General features: G+C 56.5%; 2 protein-coding genes across 5 annotated transcripts; both read right to left on the reverse strand.

The window, feature by feature from the left end:
* Positions 1-602: 602 nt before the first annotated feature.
* On the reverse strand, positions 603-4855 carry SPAG7 (sperm associated antigen 7). Its single transcript, XM_065909009.1, has 7 exons — positions 4624-4855; positions 2122-2189; positions 1798-1886; positions 1566-1650; positions 1355-1444; positions 1122-1278; positions 603-1002 (listed from the first exon to the last, which is right to left on the reverse strand). Exons 1-7 carry the CDS (start codon positions 4706-4708, stop codon positions 893-895), a joined length of 684 nt encoding a protein of 227 aa, XP_065765081.1. The 5' UTR covers positions 4709-4855; the 3' UTR covers positions 603-892.
* A 689-nt stretch (positions 4856-5544) lies between these two features.
* On the reverse strand, positions 5545-20407 carry CAMTA2 (calmodulin binding transcription activator 2). 4 transcript variants are annotated; one of them, XM_065908999.1, is made up of 23 exons: positions 20269-20326; positions 19622-19764; positions 18891-18985; positions 18553-18656; positions 18141-18208; positions 17923-18058; positions 17250-17336; positions 16835-16988; positions 16352-16486; positions 14856-15796; positions 14022-14148; positions 12342-12476; positions 10582-10697; positions 9807-9991; positions 9426-9504; positions 9068-9290; positions 8582-8883; positions 7319-7515; positions 6889-7072; positions 6599-6670; positions 6108-6277; positions 5853-5927; positions 5545-5750 (listed from the first exon to the last, which is right to left on the reverse strand). In XM_065908999.1, exons 3-23 carry the CDS (start codon positions 18919-18921, stop codon positions 5687-5689), a joined length of 3585 nt encoding a protein of 1194 aa, XP_065765071.1. In that variant the 5' UTR covers positions 18922-18985; positions 19622-19764; positions 20269-20326; the 3' UTR covers positions 5545-5686. The 4 variants fall into 4 exon arrangements, with proteins under 4 accessions (XP_065765071.1, XP_065765072.1, XP_065765070.1 ...); XM_065909000.1 differs by lacking the exon at positions 19622-19764 and having other exon boundaries at positions 17250-17321; positions 20269-20407; XM_065908998.1 differs by lacking the exon at positions 19622-19764 and having other exon boundaries at positions 20269-20407.
* Positions 20408-20707: the final 300 nt, after the last annotated feature.

Raw genomic sequence — 20707 nt, forward strand, 5'->3', positions numbered from 1 at the left:
CCAGTGTATTATGGGAAATGAAGCTGAAGAGGAACTGACAGAAACATTGAACCAGCTCCAGAGAGGTGGGGGACCAAGGTCTGACATCACCACGAGGGGGAAGCTGGATCAGATCTGCCCGGAAATGGAAATTTACGGGGTCTGCGGAGGGCACTGCAGTGCTGAGGTCTGAGTGCTCGTCCTTATGAAATTAAGGTACTTGGTGAGGATGGTCATGGAAACCAAAGCAGCTACATTTCCATGGAGCCTCGAGGATGGGAAACTATTCTCAATATTTAACATATATTGACCTGTGCAATCTTTGAAATAGTCCTATCAAGTAGTTACCATTATTATCCCCATTTTACTGGTGAGGAAACTGAGTCACAAACAGGCAAAATACTTTACCCAAGGTGATAGGAAGTGGCAGAGTCAGGATCCAAAGCTAGACCACTTGGCCGTAATGACTGTGCTCTTAAAAAATACCATCCCTTAGGAATTTCTGCAAAAGTGCCAATATTTGGCCATCTTTGGCCCACAAAACCAAGTTTATATTATTCAACCTATAATTATTTCACCTCCTCTCCAGAGCCTACCTTTTTCTCTGCTAAGGAACCAAGATATTGGGTCAAACGGTGTTTATTGAATGTAAAGTAACCCCAGCCCCATGGGGAAGAAAATTCCAGGACGAACAGAATAATACAGATTAAATACCCACCTGAGCATTCACACTTTCACATACTAACAAACACACACGCGCACACACACACACCCCACGTACATATCTGAGCTCGAACAGTGACAAACACTGTGCCTGAGTGACAGCTGTTAGAAGGTGGGGCTCCAGGATGGGTTCTAATAGCAGCAGCCTCGTCCCTCCCTGCCCCTGCCCTGCCCCGGGGAGCTGGGGTGCCTAGGAGGTAGATGGCAACTCTTCCCCGCTCTGCCGCAGACGCTTCTTGGCCCGGATCTCGTTCATGGCCTCTTCAATGGAGCGTGTGTCCCTCTTGTTGGCCACGGGCACTAGGGGCAGACGGGAAAGTGGGAGGACCTAGGAGTCCTGTGCTTTGGCCTCCCCTCTCCTTCCCCCCAATACTGTGCTCCTCTTCCCTGCCCCCTCCCAGCCTCCACTGTGGCCTCACCACAGCCATAGGTCTTGTTGGCCTGTAGCATGTGAGCCGCATCCTTGGCTGCCCCCTTGCCGATAAGGTGGCTGTATTTGTCCTTGTAGTCGCTGGCTGGGCTCACCACCACGGGTCCCTGCTGGGCCGCCTCCTCCTCTTGTCGCTGGGCCAGCTCCTGAGGGTGCAGAGGGGGGCACCGCAGCTCAAGGCCTGGCCCCAGCCCCTCCCAGGGGCTACCAGGCATAACTCACCTTCAGCCTCCGTTTCTCCTCAGCCTTCTGGGGGTCCCACTCCTCGCCACGCCTGTAGGAGTCCAGCTCTTCATCTGAGGGTGCAAACTCCTGGGAAAGAAGTGGGTGATGGGGTCAAGGTTCCACATACATAGTTTACCTCATTCTTCTCCCCTCGGGTAGGGTACAGGCTGGAAAGGAGAGAGTGGGGAACTCAACTTGGGCCTTTTACCTTTTTGAAGATCATGACATAGCGACACTCATCATCTTCCCCGAAGGAGAAGGATGTCAGACCAGCCACTTCCACCACATCGTGTCTGGGGAGGGGGAGCCAAAGGGAAAGAGGATGTGAAGCCATGAGGGGGGCCAGTGCCCTTCTCTAGGAGGTTCTCCCCGCTGAACCTTTCACCCTTCGTGCCTCCTTGACCACCCACTTCCTGTCGCCCCAGCCCAGAGACACTCACAGTATGCTCCTCTCTATCTTATTCATCGGCTGAAACTTTTTCTTGATCTGCCCACTGTCTTGGATGAAATCTGACACCTCTTTCTCCATCTTGGTAGAGGGAAAAGGGAAGAAGATATGAGATGATGGCTCCACCCCACTACCCCTCTCCCCAGCCGGGCCAACAGGCTTGCGCCTCCCACACCTTTCCCACCTCCGTGCCACTGACTTCTGGGCTTCACCTCTCTTAAGACAGTTTCCACACAAACTAAGTCCTCAACCTTCCAATTCTAACTTATTGTTGGTCCTTTCTGAAGCTGCCTTTGGTCTCTCCAGTTGTTCTCACCCTTTTACGAAATTCCACTTTCTGTTGTTTCTCTTGCTCCTGTAGTTTCTTCAGGCGGGCTGCCTGCTCTGGGGGCAAGAAATGGCAGCATGAGGCCAGGGGTGGAAGTATGGGTGGTGAGAGGGTGTAAGACTTTGGGAGGGGTCTTGTGTCCACTGGGAGGTGTCAGGGTAGGAAGGGAGGATTACTGTTGATTCACCAAGCATTTATTGATATTTACTCTATCCCTGATATGGTGCTAGGCCCTGAAGTACAAAGAGGATGAAGACATACCTTTGCCCTTTAGGAGCTCACAGTTTAGTGGGAGAAACAGAGATGAGAATCACTTTCAACCCTGTTTCCCATTGGGGAAACCAACTAGCAAACATTTATTTATTGCTTACGACATACTAAGAACTCTATGGCTTGGGGAGGTAATGGGAACAGACCCAGCCCTGGCCTCAAAGAGTTTATCATCTCATTGTCTACACAGGATAGAGGAAATTATTTAACTTCCTATATTTTGTAACACCCCCACTTCTTATTTCTACAGCCGACATGAAGCTGAAATGGCCAGTCTAACATTTTCTCCTCTGGGAGTGCAGGTGTCTGAGCTGTAAAGGGAACTCATTACCTTTGGGTCTTACTGTCCCCTCTTCTCTCTTCTGCCATTTCAAATTGCTGACAATCTTAAGGCCTACTTCTTCCACAGGATCAGAATCCCTTCAGCTGCACTGAACCTGTTCCCATTTTCCTAATCACTTCATGTCTTTGCACACGTTGTTCCTGCTGCTTGAAATGCTCTTCTTCCCCTTGCAAACTTTGAGATCCACCATGAGTCAGATGGTGAAAAATTACTTCTTCCTCTGGGGCCCAAGCACATTTGGTTCAGACACCCACTACAGCACGTGCTGAGAACTAACAGACTGTAACTTTTGTCTTCCCTACCCCACTCTGAGCTCCTAGAAGCCAGGGACCCTGTTCCTTTCCTATTCAGTTACTCTCTGTGGCTCCAGGGCTTGACAGCTCAGGCGCGCTCCTTTCCTCAACCTCATGGGCTCTGACTGTCAGAGCACCCCATCTTGGTCACTGACTGTTCTGTCTGACTTGAGAGTCTTCTCTCTTCATCTGAGGAGGTGACTTAAGATTATGGTTAGGCACATGGGCTTAAAAGTCACACCTGGGTTTGAAAGGCCGCCATAAGTAACCCTGTAACCACAGGCAAGCGACTAAACTCTGAACTTCAGCTTCCTAGTCTGTCAACGGCCACTGTGAACCACCTAGTCAGTCATGGTGAGCATGAAGTAACTCAGTTCCCAGGTCCCATTATGCTCCCTCCTTCCTTATAGCTTTCAAATATCTGCCTGGAGCACTGTGTTGCCCTCTCACTAACTGAATTATCTATTCTTCAGATCTCAGCTCACTGCAGGCTAGGTTAGAAGCCCTAGGTAGTTCCACTCCTAACAGTTATTTTTCTTTCAGAGCATTTATAAAGTTGACTTTTAACTGTGTGATCATTTCATCAATGCTCCGGACTGCAGGCTCCTTTGAGTGTGCCCCTGGCCCTTAGCAACCATTCAGTAAATATGGATGTTAGTTTGACATTAAGCAGCACTTGAGCACTTTGAAGGCACCCAGCCTGTCCTGGCCTCCCTCGAACAGGTCGGGAGCCGGTGTCCTCCCCCAAGGCACTCATTCTGTCAGATTCATTCACACGCTGCGGAGCCAGCAGAAGTGGCCTGCACCGCCCAGCGGGCCGCGCCCTACACGGGCAGTCCAACTTGAACCACCAGTAGAGAAGTTACTCGGCTGGGAGACTATGGCCAATCGGACCGGGTAGGGGCCTTCTTATTCCTCCAATCAACATTCACGACCCGCCCAGGGAACTCAGGAATTTCAGGGTACAGATGAAAGAAATGTTGAAGCGCGGCAGAAGGGATCGGGTTAAATCAAGTAGGCGGGGCATAAGGGCACTGAACGGCTCCAGCAGCCAATTAGAGGTGCTGAGGGTGGGGTGGGCTAGAGGAAGGTCGAACAAAACTTGATCGGTAGACCTTTAAGTTGAGGAGGCCAATAGGGGAGAAAGGGTTGCGGATGGACGTATTCTGGATCCAATCGGAAGGGGACGAGGTGCAAGGACCGGAGCGCTAGGGCAGGCGGGGCCGAGAGGTCGATCTCACCGCCCTCCGATCCGAAGGCGGGAAGGGGTTGGGTGGGGTTCAGGGCAACCTACCAATCAGACCACACCACCGGCGGACAGGCGGGCCCATGGGCGAATTGAAAACAAGGACTGAGGAAGGCCAGGGCAGGAAGAGGCAGGGGGCTGGTGCTGAGCTTCAGGGAGCCAATCATCTTCCGCTAAGAACAGCGGGCGGGTCAGCAGCCCTTTTAGGGACTCGGGGGGTCTCTGAAGGGGCCGGTGAGGGGTCTTTCAAGGTTGAGAAGGCGGGGTCATCCAAAGAAGGAGGAGTGCGATCCTGAGAACCAGGCGAAGAAAGCCGGCTATGAATTTGGGATCCTCACCTCGGGCCTTGCGCCGAGTCTCCTGATCACCGAGGCTGGGTGGCTTCTCCATGGAGCTCAGGATGGAGCCCAGTAGGTCCGCCATCTTGGGAGTGACTGAGAGGGGGCGGTGCGTCTTAAAGGGAAGGGCAAAATGCCTTTAAGGCCGGAAACACGTCGGAGGCGGAAAACCACGCGCCCGCCCCGCCCCGGCGCGGCTCAGATCCCGGCCTGGCGCGCCCGCAGCCTTCCGCCGGCCGAGGCCCCGCCCCTCCCCGCCGCCCGCAGACAGAGGCCGGAGGCTGGCTGGTGCAGCGATGTTTAATGGCAATTCGTAGAAACCAAGCCCATGCACAAGTAGAAAGTGCTCGTGGAGCCGGCAGGAGGCTCCCGCCGCGCCAGGAACCACAAGCCCGGCCGTGCAGCCCTCCCTGCGGCGCCTTAAATAGATTCTTCACTATACTCTGTATGTTACATTATATACAAGGCCCCTCCCCTCGGGGACGGGGCAGGACTCCGCAGCGCGTTTCTATATACACCCCCCCTTTGGCCCCGAGATTGGTGGCCGGAGTCGGTCGGTTGACGGGGAAAGACAGGGCCAGAATGGGAGGAAACAGACGCAAACATGCGGAGTCGGGGTGGGGGCACGGTCAGCCCTGAAACACGAGGGGCGCGCGCGTAGCGAAGGCAGAGATGGGACCGAGGCAGATACATTCAGAGACGCGTCGAACAAATAAATAAGGCAAGTCAGGAAGGGGCCGAGGTGGGCACAGGCAGGGAGGGAGCTGTGGAGAAGGGGCAGGCAGGGCTCCGGAGGTCACAGCTGAAGATGCAGGTATGTGGGGCGTGGGTCTTCTGGAACCGGGGACTGAGAAGGGGGCGCGACCCGGAGGGAAAAGAAGGAGGCAGGGGTGGGAGAGGGAGTTCAGCACTTCGGAGGGGTGGGGAGTGGAGACCCAGGACGGGCTAGCACAGAAGTGACGGGAAAGCTGCCGACAGGGGGCTCCCCCTCCCCCAGAGAGCCCTCTCCCTGTTAAGACTGCAAGAAGCGGCCCCCAGGGTGATGAGAAAGGCAGTGGAGAGGTCAGGTGGCCAGCCCGGGTTGGGGAAGCCCTTCCAGCTCCTGGTTCTGCTTCAGTTCCCTCATCCTGCGGAGAGACAAGGAATCAGAGGAGACCGGCCGATCAGGGCGGTGGGATGGGGAGGCGGCTGCGGGGCCCAGTCCTCCCCAGCGAAGGAAAGGGCAGCACCTGTGTCGGCAGCGCCGCAGGAATCGCATGATCTTCCGGGCTGCCTGGTCCTGCTTCTTGGTGAGAAAGGAGCCTCTGGTGGAAGGAAGAAGAGATGAGACCGCACAGGACACTCAGGAATCACCTGCCCTCCGCCCCTTAGGGACCTTGGCAGGGCAAGGGTGGGGGAAGAGCAGGATGATGAGTTGGGAGTCCACGGGCAGTGGGCGTGGACACAGTGGGTGCGCACTGAGGGCTGGAGGGTTGGGACCGTACTTGTTGCGGGCAGGCAGGGTCCCCGGGGGCCGGCGGCGGTAGGAGCGGTATCGCTGCTGGATGAGGACTGCCGCTCGGCGGCTCTGCTGAAATCGCTTCTGTTCGTAGTAGCTTCGGAACTTGCTCTGGATCAGGATGGCCGCCTGGGTCATCTTCTTATAGAGTGCAAACTGCAGGGGTGGGGAGGAGGGGCAGGGGCTGACATGGACGGACAGAGACCCAGACCCCTAAGGGTCACCCCCCCACCCCGTTTCAACTTCAGTCGATGCAAGTCTCTTTCTCTAATCCACACGCTCACGGAAGGAAAGGCTGAATCATCACAGACAGCCTCACACCCAGGTCTCATGCCTAATACCTTAAGTGCAATCCAGGTCAGCTTGTGGAGAGAAAAGGGGAGTTAGGGCTCCTGCAGCATTCTGGATGCTCTGGGATGGGGTGAATGGGTGCGCATGTGGGTTGGTGGATATGCTTTCAAGAGAGGACAGCCTCACCTGTTTGTACTTCCGGTAACAGCGCTGGATCACAGCCGCTGCTACCTCCTGCTGTTCCTTCAGCCGCCGGCCCTAAGTGGCAAGAAGGAAGTCTCAGCACCTGGATCAGTTAGGAACTACCCATCTAACTGACATCTGACCTGTTCTTCCAACGTGCCTGGGGTCCCTTGACCCTTCACCCTACTCCAGATCTGTCTGGATGACTGCTATCCCCCTCAAAGTCCTGGGAACCCATCACCTCCCCACTCAAGATTGTGTAATTCATCCCCTGAAGCCCGCAAGCCTCTGACCTTGTATTTTCGGAAGGCTGTCTGGATGACTCGGGCTGCCTCGTACAGTTCCCGCTGCTCATGATCCGACAGGGTCAGCAGGGCAAAGTCACTCTCCATCTTGCCACTGGCAGATGCGGAGAGAAACTCTGCCCAGGAAGGTGCTGGAGGGACAGCCAGGCGACCCCGCTCAAATGGCAGCTCGCTGTAGGGCACAAGGATAAAAGATGTCCTGGACATCTAAAGTCCCTCTTCTCCCACTTGGGCGCTGCTCTGAAGGCAGAGCCCCAGTAACAGGGTCTGGAGAGTGACAGCCCCAGTAACAGGGACTGGTCGCCAGCCAGTGCCAATCCCTTCCTCAAAGGCTCTGGCCATAGTGCAGCTTCTTCTGTCACTCTCTCCCTCCCATGTTCCTTTGAAGGATCTGGAGGCTTTGTCCTAAGCTGGTCACCTTGGAGGGGCTGAGCTGGGGAAATGGTCCACGTTCTCCAGGTAGCTGGCCAGCCAGGACATGGTCTCACTGAGCCCCACCGCTCCCGTCCGCTCCCGTATTGTGACTCCAGCCTCAGACAGCCCAACGAAGTCCTCTCGTTTAATCCGCTCTGGTGTGGCTTCAATGATCTGCTTGGCCAGTGAGATCATGTCCACCTGGATGAAGGAGAAGCTGGGTGAACCTTGAGGGGACCCCCAACTGTTCCTGCTCTGCCAAGGCCATAGCATAAGTTCACTTCCTATCTTTCTCCTATCAGACAATGAGGCCTCATGGATGGCTGCCCCCAATAACCCTGTCTTTCTTGGCCAGTGTTCTAGGCTCACTTACACTCCTTGGGGTCCCACTCAGTACAGCCCTGTGTTGAGACGTTGTGGAAAACATAGGCTAGGAAGGATGTACAGCACATGGGGATTCAGAAGCTGGGCAAATGAAGGGCTTAGGCTTCCAGGCTGACTGCCCACGGTCCCACCCAGCCTACCCATGCCAGCTCCCACAGACTTGGCCATGTCTGCCACCCCCTTCTCCCACAGACTTGGCCATGTCTGCCACCCCCTCGCCAAGAATCAGCTGAGTCCTTGCCAATCATGTGACACCTTATTGACTAGCTCCAGCCTTGCCTCTGCTCCAGCCCTGCAGCCTGCAGCACTTCCTGCTGGTTTCACATAAAGCCGCCTACCGAGTGTTCTCTAAATCTGTTGCACTTTAGTGCTCCCCGGTTAATCCCTTAGTCTCTCTAAAGCAGATATGTCCCAGGCCCTAGCAGAGAAGCAGGCTGCTGCATGTGGTACATTCTCCACTCTCTCATGGGTACATTCATTCCACAAGACTTTTAGCTCTTAACATGTGCAAACCTCCCCCTACCCCCTAGTTAGTGCCAGACACTTCTGCTTCCATCTTGCCGACCTCTCTGACCTCTCTGCTCCTCCCTCCTCCCCGCTTCCTGCCATCGCTCTTGTCCCTTTATGGAACAACAGATAACCCCTACCACCCAGCTCTAATTGAAGATATTCTCCAGAATTTTAACCTCTGAGGCCTCATGACTTCTGAATTGCAAGCTCTGACAGAAGCTTAAGCAGAAGGCTACCTTGCCTGTCCCCAAATGAGGGTAAATGACCCCTTCTTCCCAAACTGCTGCCCGGCTCTGGTTCTGTTTCATGTGGTGGCTGGCATCACCCCAGCCCTGCACCCCCCTCTGCTTGTAGCCCTCCACCTAAGTTGTACCGGGATCACATCCACAGCTGGTGGACTATCGGCTTCCTCAGGAGCAGCCCCACCATCCAGGGCTGGTGGGAGAGGAGGCGGCGAGGGTGGGGGCCCTCTGGGGTTGGTGGCTTCATAGTCCATGAGGAATAGGGGGGCCTCTGGGGCACCAGAGGAGAGCTGGCCTGGGACCATCTCCATAGTCATCTCAGAGGCTGGCAGAGGAGCAGGGGGAGGACTCCCATCTGGGGCGCTAGAATAGGCTGATGTGACAGAGAAAGTGCCATCCGAGAGCTCTGAAGGTGAGGAGACACTGCTCAGGCCTGTGAGGGAAGGGAAGGGGTGTGAGCATAAGGCACCACTTGCCCCCTCCTCACTCTCCATCTCCCTGGCCTTACTGCTCTTAGCTCCCCATCCCCACAACCTCCTCTCTCCTCGCACTGTCTCCCACCCTCCAGCTTTCTCCTGGCCTGTGTTTCCACCCGCATTCCCCTCTTAAACCCTCACCAGTGTCAGGGCTGGAGGAGGGTGGTGACAGGGCAAGTGGGGGCTCAGCAGAAGCTTCCTGTCTTTGCAGTTCCTCCAGGCAGCGGGCAAGGCGCACATGACCCCGGGAATGAGCCACGGATAGGGGCAGGCGGCCCAGAGAGTCAGGAATGCTCAGCGCCTGTCTGTTCCAACGGAAAAGGAGCACAGCAGCCTCCAGGTGGCCCAGGGCACAAGCCCACATCTGAGAAGAGGGCGGAGGTGGAGGTGAGGCATGGGCCTGTAATTACTCCTTCCCTGCATCCCCCAAACAATCTTCTCTTTGAAGAACTGCTCCCATTTCCCATTGTTCACGAGTACTAGGAACCAGCATCCTCACCAGAGGGGTGCAAGAGAAGTGGTCCACATTGAGTGGGTCAACCTCTTGCTCCAAGTCCAAGCTTCCCGTCTCCACACTCCTGGAGGGTTTGGGAAAGGGACAGCGGAGCCCAGTTAGGGATAAAGGGGGCCCAGTAGGAATTTCAGAATCAAAGGGGCTGGCAAGCACTAAGGTCAGCAGGATGAGTAATCAAAGAGATTAATGACCATAAGGAGGTCAAGAAGTCAGCATTGTAAGTCAGAGGACATTAAAACTCCCCCAAGTGCAAACCCTGTTCCAGCCCCCCTTCCTTCCCAGTGACCCCAGCTCCCATGGCAGGCCTCCAGTTCCTCCTCAGTCCCTGACACACCCCCACCCCAACTCCCACCAGCCCCAGCTCACCGCCACTGGCTCAGGGTCTCGATGAGGCGGGCATAGCCCTGGGCAGCGGCCAGGTGCAGAAGGCTCATGCCCCGGAAAGGGCTTCCATGGGCCAGACGCTCAGGACCCCTCCAGGTGGAGCGTGGGATCATGCTTTCTACCAGGACCACCACCCGGGCCTCGAACCCAGGCCCCTGGCCTTCATCCTGTGGTACACACACCCTCAGGCAGAGACCTGAGCTTCCCCAGCCTGGGATGGCCTTAGCCACCCCACCCCTGTCCTCTCAGCTTCCAGTTCTGCCCCCTCCCTACAATTCCCACTCTAGGCTCCCACCACCGTGACCTCTGATGGCCAGTCAGTCCTCCCTGTCCCTCAGGCAGCTTTCTCCAGCAGCCAGACCTCATGCCTGCATGCCCATGTGGTGTTTTCACTTTGGCTCAGATCAGTGCCATATTCACAGATGGCTTCTCCCCCTCAGAACCTAGAGTCCTCTCCAGCCTTCTTTCCTCAGAGACCTGGAACCCTTAGAGTGCTGAGCCCTGACTTCTTGGATCCCCTCCCCCACCCTCACCTCCACCCTCCTTCAGACCAGAAATAGTCTGAAGCTTGTCATGCCAAGAGGGTGCCCAGAATAGCCACTCCTGGCACGGGGTGGGGGTGGGAGCAGGGTGATGTCACGGAGAAGGGAAGGGGACTGGCTGGGGCCTGGACAGCAAGGGAGTCACACACTAGAGCTGATTTCTACAGGAAGACCCTGCCCCTGCTCCCCACTGTAGAGTGCCCTCATGGAGGTACCTGAATTGGAGGGGCGTCAGGAGCCTGGCAGGGGGCCTGCCCAGCTGCTGCGATCTCTGCCATCCGCTTCTCCATCTGCTCCAGTCGCTCCAGGATGGACATCCGGAACTGGTTGTCTGGGGGGAAGAGGAGTGGGCATGGGGGGCTCAGTGAGCAGAGTCCAGGGGATGCCCTGGGCAACAAAGCTAGATCCTGTCCCAGGGTCTGAGTGATGAAGACACAAGCATATCCTTTCCTCTTCTTCATACAACAGCCCTTTACCCGCCCCCCCCACCTTCTGAATAGAGACCCCCAGGACCAGTCCTCAGTCTAGGGCTCTTCATACCACGTGTCCACCTAGGACCTGAATGCAGAACCAAGACTGTGTCCTTCAAGACATACAGACGGTAGGACTCCCCGCTGGGTGTCCAGCCCCAGTTGCCCCAGATATCTCTCTCTCTCTCACACACACACGCCCCAGATCTCACACACATACATGCATGTGCGCGTGTTCCCAGCCTCCTCCCAGGTGGCTTATTTTGTTCCTTCTTGCCCCAGACACTACCTTCGTCCCCCATGCTGGGGCTGAAGGACTTCAGGGTCCCTCCTCTCTGTTAATCACTGCCCCAAAGAACTCAGAGACTGATTTGAAAAGCACCACCCCCTCCTCCTGGCCCCCCGCAGCTGTCCACAAAGAGGATGGCGGGGAGGGGAGGTGACAGAGATGGATGGCCAAGTCCATTTCTCCTCCTCCTCCCCCACCCCATGCACAAATGCACACGCACACATCCCAAGCTATATCTGTCCCCTCCTGAGATCACAAAAGGATGAGGAGGGGAGGCAGAAGAGGGTCAGAGCCGTGGGAAAACAAACAGGTGGAGGCTGGGGATGTTTTGAGATGCCAGGACAAGAAGGTAGAGAGGGGATGGTGGGGATGAGGGTAGAGAGGGCTGAGCAGAGAGGGGAAGATAAACAAGGGGAAGGAGAGAAGAGAAAAAGGGCAAAGGAGAGCTGGGGATGTAGAACGAATAAGCAATAGGGAAGGAAGAGGGGAAGTGAAGACAAAAATCCAAGGAGGAATGGAGAGATGAGAGAGGCAGGAGACACTGGAGAGATGGTAAAGCACAGGTTAAACAGGAAGAAATGGAGACAAACCTCAAGAAAGAAGCAGATGCAGAGAAACAGTTCTGAAAGCCACAGGAGGGATAACTAGTAAAGGGGACAAATAGCTCTGGATTTAAACAAATACACACACACGTACATACACGTGTATGTATGTGCATCTCTGTGTTGGTATATGAAGATATATTAAAAAGTGGTGTGCTCGTGTTGGTATATGAAGATATATTAAAAAGTGTATGTTATTGAGCATTGTTACAGGGAATTTTCATTTTCTACTTTGTGCTTTTTTATAACTTCAAAATTTTCTATAATTAATGCCTGTCTTTATAACTAGAGGGGAAAACCATAGGAAAGTTTAAATACATTGTGTAGGGACATCACACTCATGTGTATCCCATGTATGTTGCTCTGCACTGTCACAGCCCCACCCATGGCCTTGCTCCCTTCCTGTGGACAGGACAAGTGCTGGAACAAAGCCACCTCCAAGGTTTACAGGGAAGAGGAGGTGAAGGAAATCTGCTGCTCCTTCAGAAATGAGCAAGGAAGCAGGAGCTGGGAAGAGGGGTACAGTGGGGGCAAGGCGGTGGCCACCCAAGTCCAGACAGGCCTAGGAACATGTCATGCTCAAAGGCAGTGGGGTCAGAGGGCTAGGAACTCACCGTCCAGTGACAGCCAGTCAAGCTGAGTGCTAGGCAGTGACAGGAATCGACGGGCTCGATACTCAAAGAGCACAGATGCAGAAAGGGGCCCCTCACGCCCTGCCACCTGCAGAGACACCAGCCCAACTTCATGGGCTGGGGAGGGCAAGGATCAGCGAGACAGCTCTCTTTCCTGGGCTCCTTCACCAGAGCTACAGGTGGTCCTTCCACATCCACCTCCCCTACCTGCCCTGTTGTGGCCCCAGAGGCCCCTGGCTCCAGTGGCCTTGGCTCTAAGTGGGGAGGGAGTCCCTTTATTTGAGAACTTAATAGCTCCTCTGGGCCAGAGACCCCTGGAGCTCTAGATCCTGTAGTTAAGGATGTTGTCCAGCACCAAGGCATAGAAGCAGAGAGTCAAGAGATACCTATGGGTGGTTTAGTCACCAAGTTGTGTCTGACTCTTGTGACCCCGTGAACTGTAGCCCTCCAGGCTCCTCTTTCCGTGGGACTTTCCAGGCAAGAGTACTGGAGTGGGTTGCCATTTCCTTCTCCAGGGAATCTCCCCGAGCCAGGAATTGAACCCGGGTCTTCTGCATTGCAGGCAGATATTTTACCGACTGAGCCAGATGGAGGTAGGTGTGTACAGATACCTATACATATAAACAATTTGATGACAGTAAAATCTGTTTATCTCCTAAAATCAAGGTCCCGAGGCCTTAACTCTGTTACTAGGATGGGGGAAAGGAATTAGCTGCTCACCAACAGGGTAAAGTGAGAGCAGTGTCCCAGGATCTCAGTATCTATAGCCTTGAGAATGAAGCCACCAGGCCCTGGTCCCAAGATTAGAGGCTGAGACTCCCAATTCCCAGTGTCTCTGGTCTCAGCCCCTGTCCTGCCATCCACCACTGAACAGGGCTGCTGAGACTCGGGGAGGACACACTGACAGAGCAGAGCTGTCGACGTGTCAGTCCAGCGGTCCTTGGGGCCCCAGCAACACTGGCTGGGTGTCTGGTGAGGGGCAAAGCGGGGGGCAGAAGGGCAGAGATGAACCTTGGCAATGACATCCAGACCAGTGCTGTCCAAAAGAACTTTCCTCAGTGTTGGAGACATCCTGCATCTGCACTGTCCCCTAGGGGAACACGAGCACATGTGGCCACTGAGCACCAAAATGTGGTTAGTGTGACGGCAGAGCTGAACCTGAAACTTCATTTAATCTTAACTATTAATTTCAATAGGCACACGTGGCTTGTAGCTAACATACTGGACAGCACAGGTCTTGAAGCCAATGTTCCAGTCTCAGAACTGGTTGGAGGAGACCAACATCTCTCCCTTCTCATTCTCCCAAGAGACTTTCCTTGGATTGGAGTCAGTGGGCTTGGGCATGAGAGTCCCCTTGGGTCAAATGGCTGATCTTACAGAAGGGGAGGCCAAGGTCCTATAAAAGGAGTAGGTTTAGTCAAGACCACCCGTCAGCTCAGCAGTAGATTTCTTGGACTAGAATCTAGACCTTCTGACATCTCGGCTCAGACTCATCTGCCTGCTGGGGGGTGGTGGCGGAGGGGCAACTACCAGGCTCAGCCCCAAGACTAGATGAGGTTGTTATGTTCTCAGGAACAACCCAACACGTTTGTTCCCAGGGCTTCCTGGGAGTCCTAACAGTCATATCTCAGTCCCTTCCCCTACCACCCCCAGTCCCCATACCGGGACAGTAGCAGCGTAAGACACCAGGCTGGACGAGTGAGGCTGGTACAGCGATGTGATCAAAGACACAGGAGTAATGCTCGGCGGCCTCTGTCCAAGGTCCTGTGATGAGCACCTTGACCCCACCCTGCAGGCGGAAGTCAGAGAGCCATGTGACCGCGGCTCTCTCTGCTGGGTATAATTACTCACTCCTTCATTCCTTCAGACCCTGAGAGAGGACCTATTGCTCTCTGTACCCCAGGGTCTGGGGTACCAGGATTGGACATGGAGTGGGGTGAGATCCACCCACTGTCCTTTCTCTCCACACTCCTGCCCTCTACTTGAATCTCCCAGAAACGGGGAACTCATTGCCTCTCCCAAGGCTACCATCCCATTTGCAGACAGCTATCACTGGGAGGAAGTCTTTTCTCGGGGCACCCGGCACCCCCACAGAAGTTCCTGCTTTCTATCTCTGGGGCAGCACAAAGCAGAACTTCACTGCTGATACAGTCTCTCAGCTTCTCAAAGTCTGCCACCACATCCCAGCTGGGTTTTCTCTTCTTCAGGCTGAACTGTCCCAGGCCCTCCCCATCCCCCCCCCACCCCCCCAGTCATCAGAGGAATGAAGTCCCCTGGGGCACGTGAGGGACTCACACAACCACAGGTCACAGGTAGAAGGAGGAGGGAAGGAAAAAGGGGGTAGTCAAGAAGGCCTGTGAAAACCGTTAAGAAGCTACACTCTGTAAACACAGAGGCTGGGAGGAGAACTAAGCAGCCATGGATGCTGAGGGAAACGAGGTCCCTGGCCACAGGGTGAGAGGGATGCAGGAGGAAGGAGAGAAGTCTGAGACTCACCTCTGGGTAGGACCACTCTGGGGAGAAGTCTGTGATGGTGCTGAGAGCAGGAGAAAGCTGGGGGGCGGGGGCAGGGCCACTTGGAGCTTCGTCACTGATGAGTTCTCCCATGAGGTCCGGGAATGATGAGAGACTGAAGGGCTCCAGTTCGCTGGCCCCCCCAGCTCCTCCAAACAAGGCCTCCCCTCTTCCTACTCTGCCCGATGGCTCCAAAGGGGCAGGTGAGGGTGGGGGTGAAGGAGGGGGTGAAGGTACGGGTGGGGCAGCCCCCTGGGCTTTGAGCTCCTCTCCACTGTCATCATCCTGAATGAAGAAGCAGTTTCCCCTTCTCCCGCCTGCTCCAGACTGTGGAGGGAGACCCCGGGCGGCCACCTGAGGCTCCAGGGCAGCAGCGGGCTCAAGCGCTGGACAGGGGGTATGGGCGGCCTCGGCCTCGGGGAAGTCTGGGCTCACCCCCTGGCCCCCTCCATATGTCTGGCCCCTCTGCGGGCTGTTGAGAAAACGATCAGGATCAAAGGCAGGGCTCGGAGGGGCTGGCGGGGCCGAGGGCTCAGAGCCCACAACCACAGCCAGGCTCATGGGAGGCCTCGAATCGGCCTGTGGAGTCAAGTGCCTGGTGGGCGTCAAGCCCCCGGCTCGCTGCTCCAGTCCTGTCAGGAGGAGGATGGCGGTGCCTCCTCTGGAAGAACCCCCTCGGGACGTGGGAGGGCTCGGTCTGATCTCTAGGGGTTCTGCAAAGCCGGAAGAAGAGGAGGAAGAGGAAGAGGAAGATGGGGAGGTATGTGCCTTGGGGAGCTCTGGGGGAAGCGGGGCTATCAGTGGAGGCGGCTCAGGGGGATGGGGGTGAGGGACAGAGGTCAGGGTTAAAGCTCGGGGCTCCACTTTGGGAGAGATGATGCGGTGTTTCGTGCTGCTGCATTTGTGGGTGAGGCTCCCAGAACCTGGAGTGGAAGGGGTGGTGGGGAGAGAAGGGGTAAGACACATCTCTCTTCAGCCCTCCCTTGCTGGAAGCTGTCATACATTTCCTGAGAAGTCACTACATACCAGAGGTGTCATACTGCTTGTGGCCACTGGGAGGCGGCAGAAATATTTCTCCTCCCCCTCCCTCCCCTTGGAGGAACACTGCAGGGGAGGATCCAGGGCTTGGGGGAATAGCTGAGAGCAATAGGTGAAAGCATGGAAAAAGGACAAAAGAACAGAACCAAGGGGGTGCCAAATAAAAATAAGGCTAAGCCTATGTGTAAGCGGTAGTGCCGGGGTGGCCAGGAACCACTAAAGGAAAAAAGCAGACAGAGTGCCCAGGCTGCCAGGAGTAAGTAAAAGGAACTAGGCAGTATGCAGACGGGAAGGCCTCTGCTCATCTGGCCCATCTTTCTGGAACATGCAAAAGTCATGCAAATAAGCATGCAAATCCCAACAAGACAGATTCCCCCCTGGTGTGAGTAAGGGCAGACCAGTGAAGAGGGAGGAGGGTTCCAATGTCAGGGGTCACTCACCAAGGCCCCCACTGCAGAGACAGGCGTGGGTTCGGGGTGCAGGCTTGGTCGGGTGGGTGTCCAGGATCTGCTGCACCAGCTGCTCTACGGAGAACTCCTCTGTCCCGTTTCCACAGCTCCACTTGATGCCGTGAACTGGAGGAGAGTTGGGGGGGAAGTGCTGTAAGAGCCCCATAAAATAGGCCCCAGAGAACTCTGATGGCTCCGCCAAGCACCTGAGATGCTCTGAGACTTCCAGCCAGAGGAACAGCGGCCAGAAGCCCCCAGACTGCTCCTACCTGGAGCTCACAGCTGCCTTCCATAGTCGAACACCTTAGATCACACCAGGAACCCTGGTACCCACCCACCCACCCAAGAAAGAAGCCTCTTGGCTTGGGGCAACATGGTTACCCCACAGGCCCCTGAGTATAGAAACTTGACTGCCATGGGAGGCCCCTGGGTTCACTCTCCCCTTGGAGCTCTTTCCTGGCCCTGTTGCCTTACACATGGGCTTCAGCTGTCCCAAGAGCTCCTCCCGGGACCACTTTAGCCACTCTCGGCGGTCGCTGCTGATGGAACAAAAGATGGGGCTGCAGCCCTTTCCACAGTCTTCCAGGGCCGGGACGTTCAGGTAGTGCACAAGCACGATGTCAGGGTTCTGCGGGCACAAGGGTACACACAGAGCGCCATGGGGTCCTGATGTCCAGGGGCTTGGCCTCCTAGTCCTCACTTTCTCCCCAGGAACCCCTAGCCTCACGCTCCCAAGTTCTGGCTCTCTCCATTCCCAAACCCCTTTCTCTTCTTCCCAGTCTCCTTTCCACACTCAGAACCTCGTCATCCTTCCCCTTCATTCCTGCAGACCCCCACCTCCCTCAAAGAGCCAGGTGGACTCTGTCTCCCTGAGCCCTTCCGTCCTCACCTGGAGCAGCCAGTAGCAGCGCCGGTGGAATGTGGGGACGATGGAAGAGTGAACGTAGCAGCCATAGAGACACTGCCAGGAGACAGGCTGGGGTGGGGGGAGGGCTAGTCTGCTCCCCAACTCCTCCTCTGTTCAGTCCCTTTGCAGGAATCCCAATCTTGCCACCAGTTCCTCTTTAACCCGCACCCACCCCCATCTGTTCCCCACACCTTTCACAACCCAGCACCCAAGTCACCCCGCGGTGAAGAGGAGGGGACAGGGGGGCCAGGGCCTTCCAACAAGGACCAGATTTGAGACATGGGACTATCCAGAAATCAGAGGGCAGGGCAATAACACAGCTGAGATGAGGAGCAATGGTTTGAGAGAAGAGAAACCTGCGCTTTGCGGTACTAAGTACTGTCAGACCCCTGCGGGAAATGCAAGAGAAGTGAGGGGATTGGGCATCTGTGGCCTCCAGGGGGAGGCGTGGCCTGAGTCCTGGAGAACTGGGTCATGGAGGGAAAGCACAGAGTGGGCTGAGCAACCACCCAGCTGATCCCGAGTGAGTGAGAAGTGAAGAGTGACTAACTGGGAGGGTGGCAGGCAGAGAAGGTCACCAAGCCCTGGCAGGGCTGGAACCTAGCTCTTGGGGAACAGTGGGGGCCAGGGCAGGTGTGCTGGAGGCCTTGCTTACCTCCATGCCCTGGACCTTCAGCTTCATGTGGTCTTCTCGGGTGGTCTTCCCATCCTTCCGCTTCTTCCAGAGGTAACCATCCTTCCGGTATTTCACCTTCTTGCGGTTGTAGAGGATAATGGAGCCATTCTGAGGCCTGAGAAGGGAAGGACTGGTTTGGAGTTCTGTGGACAGAACCCAGGACCCCTGCTATACCCCATCTTCACAAAACTTCTCACCTTGTCTTGGGGGCACATGATAGCCACTCGTCATGCTTCTCAAAGGTGATCAAGTAGGATGCAATCTCCTGGAGGAGAAGAGGCACTCAGGTGGGGGTCCCCTTCCCAAAGTCTCAGCCTGGCCTCTTGGGCCTCCTCATCTATACCTCAGGGAAAGCGGCACCCCTGGAGGACTGTGTGAGAAAACGCAGGACAAGTGCTGAGCACAGTGCTCTGTAGGAAATACTTCGTAAGTGGTAGCATTTATACACAGGTGCATATGCCAGGGAGAAGTGAGCTCCTACAAAATGCAGGTCTTTATAGCTCTCCTGTGATCCCCAAAGAACCTAGAGAGTGTTGAAAGGCACAGAGGGGAACTCCTCCAGCCTACTAGGCCCTGTTGAGCCCCAATCCCCCAGGCTCCCTAGAAAACCTCATTTGTATTCCACCGGAGTCGCTCTGGAGGCAGCAGCGGGCAGCGAGGAAGACACTCCAGCAGCTTCTTGGGGAGAAATATCTTCAGGTGGTGGCTGTTCTCTAGAGGGGATGAGAAGGAAAGGCTTAGCGTGAGACATCCCTGTGAGAGCCCAGGGCAAAAGGGCCCCAGACCACTGGGGTGCAGGGTGGGGTGGGAGGCTGAGTGGGTGGTGGGGTAGTGGTGGTGAATGAAATGATGCCAAGGAGAGTAGGGATCCAAGAATTAGAAGGTCACCACCGCTTGGGGGAAATAAAAGGCTGTGCCCAACTTGGAAACCTGGACTGTGAACTCACCAGCAACCTCGGTGGTGTCCTTGGTATTCATGGTGAGGGCTCCAGGGGGCAAGGTCACCCCCGGCCTGAGGGGCCGGGGGGAGGGGGAGTCTGTGCTGGGAAGGGAGAGAAGAAGGTCATGGCAGAAGCCCCCACACTATCAAGGATGAGGAGAACGAGGTGAGAGACCTGGTACAGAACTGGGTCGTGATATCTGAGGAAGCCAGAGGAAGGGGCTGGACTGTGATGTCAGAGCACAGTCAGGGGATGGAGAAGAGGGAGAACCCAGACATGGAGCCAGGAACCTACACGAGTGGGAGACACAACAGAACAGAGTAATCAGGAAGAGACCGGCGGGGTGGGGGAGGGGAGAAGGCCGGCGGGGGGCCGGCGTTTACAGTCCTGGCTCTTGTAAGGCTGGAGCTGCGGTGGGGTCAGACCCTGGGGCTAGGACTCAGAGCAACCGGTCCTAGAAGGATGGTTTGACAAATGAGAGCCTGGATGTTGGGGAGAGGGCAGGAGTTCTAAGTCCGGGTGGAGAGCTAGGCCTTAAAAGACACACCCTGAGTTCCTTCTCTTTGATTTTTCCAGGGGGAAGGGCAGATCTGACTACTGATCTTAACCTCCACCCTTTCCTCCAGATTGGTGGGGCCTGAGTAGAACCTGGTTTAGACACCCAGGACCCAGCTACCCAACCCCAGGTCAACCCATCCTCCACCCTGAGGCTGACCGCCTTGTTCAGTCCACCGTACCTCTATCCCCAAAGCCTCTGCTTCCCTCGGCCTCCAGGCCTATCCTACCCCATCTACCACTCTGGCTCCAGTCTGAGCCCCCACCCTCCTGGGGGAACAGATGGAAGCTGGAGGATGCTCTCAGCGCGGGCTCCGCCAGGTGTCTGGGAATGGAGAAGGGGAAGAGGCCCGTCTGAGCACGACTGTGAGCCCTGGAGCCTGGGTTGGGGTAAGGACTCCGCCCTAGGGCGCAGGTGCGCAGTCCGGGATGGGCAGCCCGCCAGGGTGCGGAGTGGGCCCGGGGGCGGCCCCCCCAGGAGGGGCGGTGGTCACCGGAGACGCTCCGAGGTGGGAGGGTTTCGCCTCCCGCCCGCACGGAGGGATGTCCTGGAGAAGCTGCGGAGCAGAGTCCGCGGGCGCGTGGCAGGCAAGGGGCAGGGCAGGTGCCGGGGTGCGGGGTTCCCCGGGACGGTCCGGCCCGGCAGGTCCGCTGTGGGGCCCTGCGCGGAGCGGCGCCCCCTGGCGCGGGGGAGGAGGACGGAAGCGGGGAGTGAGGGCGAACCCGGGAGAGCGCCGGTGGTCCCCGGCGCTGCGCGCCAAGTCCGGGCGGTCGAGCTGCGCCCTCTGGCGCGGGGGCGGAGAGGCGGGCGAGAGGCCCCAGCTCTTACCTCCCGGGGTCCCGCGGGTGACGGCGGCAGCGGCCATTCTACCCCACACCGACCCCCCCCAGCGCCGGCTGACAGCGGCGTCCGACGTCACTGCGCACGGGGCGGGGCTTCCCAATTAAGGGGATGGGGTTCGGGAAGGGAACCTGGGGTCAGCACACTTCGGGCTCTGGGTGGGGTGCTGGCCGGAGCGACTCGGCTTCCAGGGCCGCGAGCCAGGCGGAGGGACGGGCTGCCGGGAAGTCCCAGAAGGGGCGGCCGCGCTGAGGGGCAGGATGCGGGGTCCCGGAGGCGGAAGCTCCGCCGACTGACATGACCTCGGCCCGGAGAGCCGGGTGGGGAACACTGGAGCGGGCAGGACTAAGTTTTCGGGTACAACTCCTTGAATTTGGGGGTATCAGCCCAACTTCATTTTGGCGGGGTCATCGCGAAGCTGAAAGGA

Source organism: Muntiacus reevesi, chromosome 18 (assembly GCF_963930625.1).
Source record: "Muntiacus reevesi chromosome 18, mMunRee1.1, whole genome shotgun sequence".
NCBI lineage: Eukaryota > Metazoa > Chordata > Mammalia > Artiodactyla > Cervidae > Muntiacus > Muntiacus reevesi.